The following is a 3544-nucleotide window of genomic DNA, read 5'->3' on the forward strand; positions in this document are numbered from 1 at the left end:
CCCCCCACTCACGCTCAGGATCTGGTCCCCCTTCCTCAGCTCCCCGCTCAGGTCGGCCGGTCCTCCCGCCAGGATGAAGGAGATGAAGATGCCCTCTCCATCTTCCCCCCCCACGATGTTGAAGCCCAGCCCGGTGGCCCCCCGCTGGATGCCGACGCGCCGCGGCTCCCTGGAGTACTCCTCCTCTCCCATGATGCCGCGGGGCAGCGGCGAGTATCGCCGAGGCGACGGCGGCGCCAGGGCTGCTGGGTAATCGCAGAGGTAGTCTGGATCCATGTAGGCTGCAGGGAGAGAGAGTCTGAGGACCAGAACCAGCAGTACCTATACCTGGTGAGGTCCAGCGGGCCGGAACCCGACCAGAACCGGCTCTACCTACCGCTGGTGAGGTCCGGCGGGCTGTAGCGCTCCCCCTGCTGGCCGAACGGGGCGGTGGGCGTGGCCACCTTCAGGTACACCACCTCCCCGGTGTTCTTCAGCGCCGCCACGGCGTCCTCATGCAGGACGTCCTCCAGGGACATGTGGTTCACCTGCAGGGGGCGCCACCGTTACCACTGAACACCCGGCCCGCTGGGCCTCCAGAACCAGAACCGGTCCACTTACAGCCAGGATCTTATCCCCGATCTGCAGCCGGCCGTCCCGATGCGCCGCGCCGCCATCGATGATCTTAGTGACGTAGATGCTGTTGTCTCCAGGAACGTGCTGGTTCCCCACGCCGCCCGCGATGCTGAAGCCCAGACCTGGACCCGACCGGAACCGGACCAGAACCAGGTAGACAGAGAGAAACCAGGTGAGTTATTATAAAAACATAAAACAATAAACTTAAAAAAAGGAAACATTTCATTAAAGAAGCAGTGATTAAACTTTATCCACCTTATTCCCATCTCCCATGAGGCTTTGCGTGATTTATGGCGCGACTCCGCCATTTGTTTACATGTTAGCAACTGGCTAACCGGCTTTCGTCAGAGGCTTTAGGCCATAAAATATGTGGGAACACCAGCTGTCACAGCTTAAATGCGGCAGTGTTGTTTTACCGCTACCTGCAGGTACCGACAGGAGGGATGGAGACCCAAAGAAACAGCTGCTAATAACCCGCATTAGCATTAGCATGGGTAAATGAGGCGTCATGAGGCGTTTCGACTCATAGCAACACTGTGTCGATACTGTGTCGCTCAATACTGACACCTTCTGGACATTAAAAATTCCTGCAGGCAACGTAGTGATTTGATGACCTAGTCTATACAATAAGATTTAAGTCTTTGTATTTTATTGAATATTATATGTTGTATTATGTCATATCTTCATTACATTTAAATTATATTTGATATACAGCCAATAAAGAATGTGAACATGTACCATAAAGTGAAAATTTAAGTGAATGTGTTTGAATGAGGATGCATGGACTGTTTTTTCCCACACATGTTTATTAAAAAAAGTTTTTACAACCTTTTGAAATTCAGCCTGTTACGCTTTTTTGACAAAAGTCCTGCTGTAGAAAAAAATGAAGTAAACATTACATTTACAGCGAACCCTTGTTTTTCTTAGGGGTTGCGTTCCGAAAATAACCCATAATAGGCGAAATCCGTGAAGTAGTTACCTTTATTTTTTACAGTTATTACACAGCATACATAAACACTCTACATTGAAACCAAAGAACAAAACCTGTTTTCAGGTCAGCGGATGTGCGTGTGCATCAATCGGGCCTTAATGTGATCCGTAGTTGAGTCATTAAAGCGTCTCCTCCAAGCTGCTTTACGAGATTCACAGCTGTATCTATGGCAGAGCGATGGATCTCATCAAACGAGCCTCCGGTCGGGTTTTGCGCTGCTTCTGGCCACAGTTTTTTTTTTTCCAGCAGACATTGAAAGTTTCAGTTTCCATCTCCTGAGTGGCCAATCTGTATTAAACACCGTAACGTTATTGGCACTCAGGAAGCGCGTAGACTGTTTTTACCAATCATATAGTCAATCAGGACAAAGAACACTGTGGGGAAAAAAAATGCACAAAAAAATCTGCGAAGTAGCGAAACCGTGAAAAGTGAACCGCATTATAGCGAAGGACCACTGTATATGAAATAATTTATAAAAAGCAACTGAGTAATTTGTGGAATGGCTGCATATCAGAGTTTATCTGGGACTTCATTCTCATGCCTCATAATGCCTCAACATTGAAAAGGTGGATTTATTTAAATAAGACAGTTTAGTTAAACATATGCGACACTTAACCTGCAGAACATGATATGAAAGCAAACTAAGAGTTTCAGCTGAATTTGGGTTCAGACCAAGTAGAAACTGACAAGAACCGGATGAAACGACAAAAATGAAAACAAATTTATTTTCCAACATATCAAAATGGTCCCACACTGAGGAACCATTTTGTAAAAGACAATATAAAAGATCAAGAATTTGTTTGGCAAATGCTTTTGACAGATTCGCTTCCTTATAAACACAGTTTAGCTCATTAATGTCATTTTGAAACAGTTCCTGTATCGGTCACATGACTTGCTGAAACCAATACGCCACCAACACGGGTTTTGGTCTGTGGGCTTGACGCATGGGCCGACGCGTCGGTGTTGCTGGACCCATCACTACCGTTAGCTTTCTGAGTCGGGAAATGGCTAAAGGGTAATTCCACCTAATTTTTCACTATTTTCTGCATCTTTAATCAAGTTAAAAAACTAACTAACTAACTAACTGGTTGTGTTCCTAACATCTAGTCTCTCCAAACTTGGACTGGATTATTCAGCACTAATGGCAGAATATTTAAAACCATGTTTGGGTTTGTGAAACTTCAATAAAGGGCAGTTTTTACCCCCGTTTTCATTTTGATCTTGGTCAGACTAGAACTGCTCAAATTCCAAACTACAACATGCAGACCCTTAAATCCTGGACTAGATTATCCTCAACTAATAGCAGAAAATGTAAAACCATGTTTCTGATTTGTGAAACTTCAGTAAATGTTGATTTCACCACTTTTTTGCATCAGTATCACCAGAACTGCTCCAGTTCTTAAACTTCAGTACCTGGAAACTTTAAACCTGGACTGGATTATTCTGCACTAATAATATCTGCACTGTTCTGCTCTAGCTGCAGAATATTTCACAGTTTGCCATTTGTGACATTTTTTCCTGATTTGTGAAACTTTTTCAGCCTCGTCATGATTAAAGTTGCATCTTACAGGGTCGATGTTGAGAAGCTGCCCAGTGCAAACAGACGTCACATTAAACGTGTAACCACTGTACTTAGTGGTTACTAAATGTAGTCACCACTTTGTTACTACTGTGTTTAGTAACAAAGTTTGTTTTCATTAATTGATTAGTGATTTTTGTCAGCATATTTATATATAAAAATTCCCTTCTCACCCTCCACGGGTGGTCTCTCTCTCTCTCTCTCTCTCTCTCTCTCTCTCTCTCTCTCTCTCAGTATCTTGGCTGTGCCTAGAACTGCACATTTCTGGACTGAGATGTCTGATGTTGTTCCTGGGATCTGTTTGAGCCGCTGCTCCAGTTTGGAGCAGTGGCTGTGGGACTTCCAGATCCAGACAGACA

General features: G+C 44.9%; 1 protein-coding gene across 4 annotated transcripts in view; it reads right to left on the minus strand.

The window, feature by feature from the left end:
• Nucleotides 1–3544, minus strand: part of LOC103129600 (disks large homolog 4-like) — a 45221-nt gene that overhangs the window by 7749 nt on the left and 33928 nt on the right. For all 4 annotated transcript variants that reach the window (XM_007540758.2, XM_007540759.2, XM_016665271.1 and 1 more), the window contains 3 exons: nucleotides 601–737; nucleotides 377–527; nucleotides 13–281 (listed from right to left, as the gene is read on the minus strand). In XM_007540758.2, the coding sequence (XP_007540820.1) occupies nucleotides 13–281; nucleotides 377–527; nucleotides 601–737 (557 nt within the window). The remainder of the gene's footprint in view (nucleotides 1–12; nucleotides 282–376; nucleotides 528–600; nucleotides 738–3544) is intronic.

This window comes from Poecilia formosa, unplaced genomic scaffold (assembly GCF_000485575.1).
Source record: "Poecilia formosa unplaced genomic scaffold, Poecilia_formosa-5.1.2 Scaffold560, whole genome shotgun sequence".
NCBI classification, from domain to species: Eukaryota; Metazoa; Chordata; class Actinopteri; order Cyprinodontiformes; family Poeciliidae; genus Poecilia; species Poecilia formosa.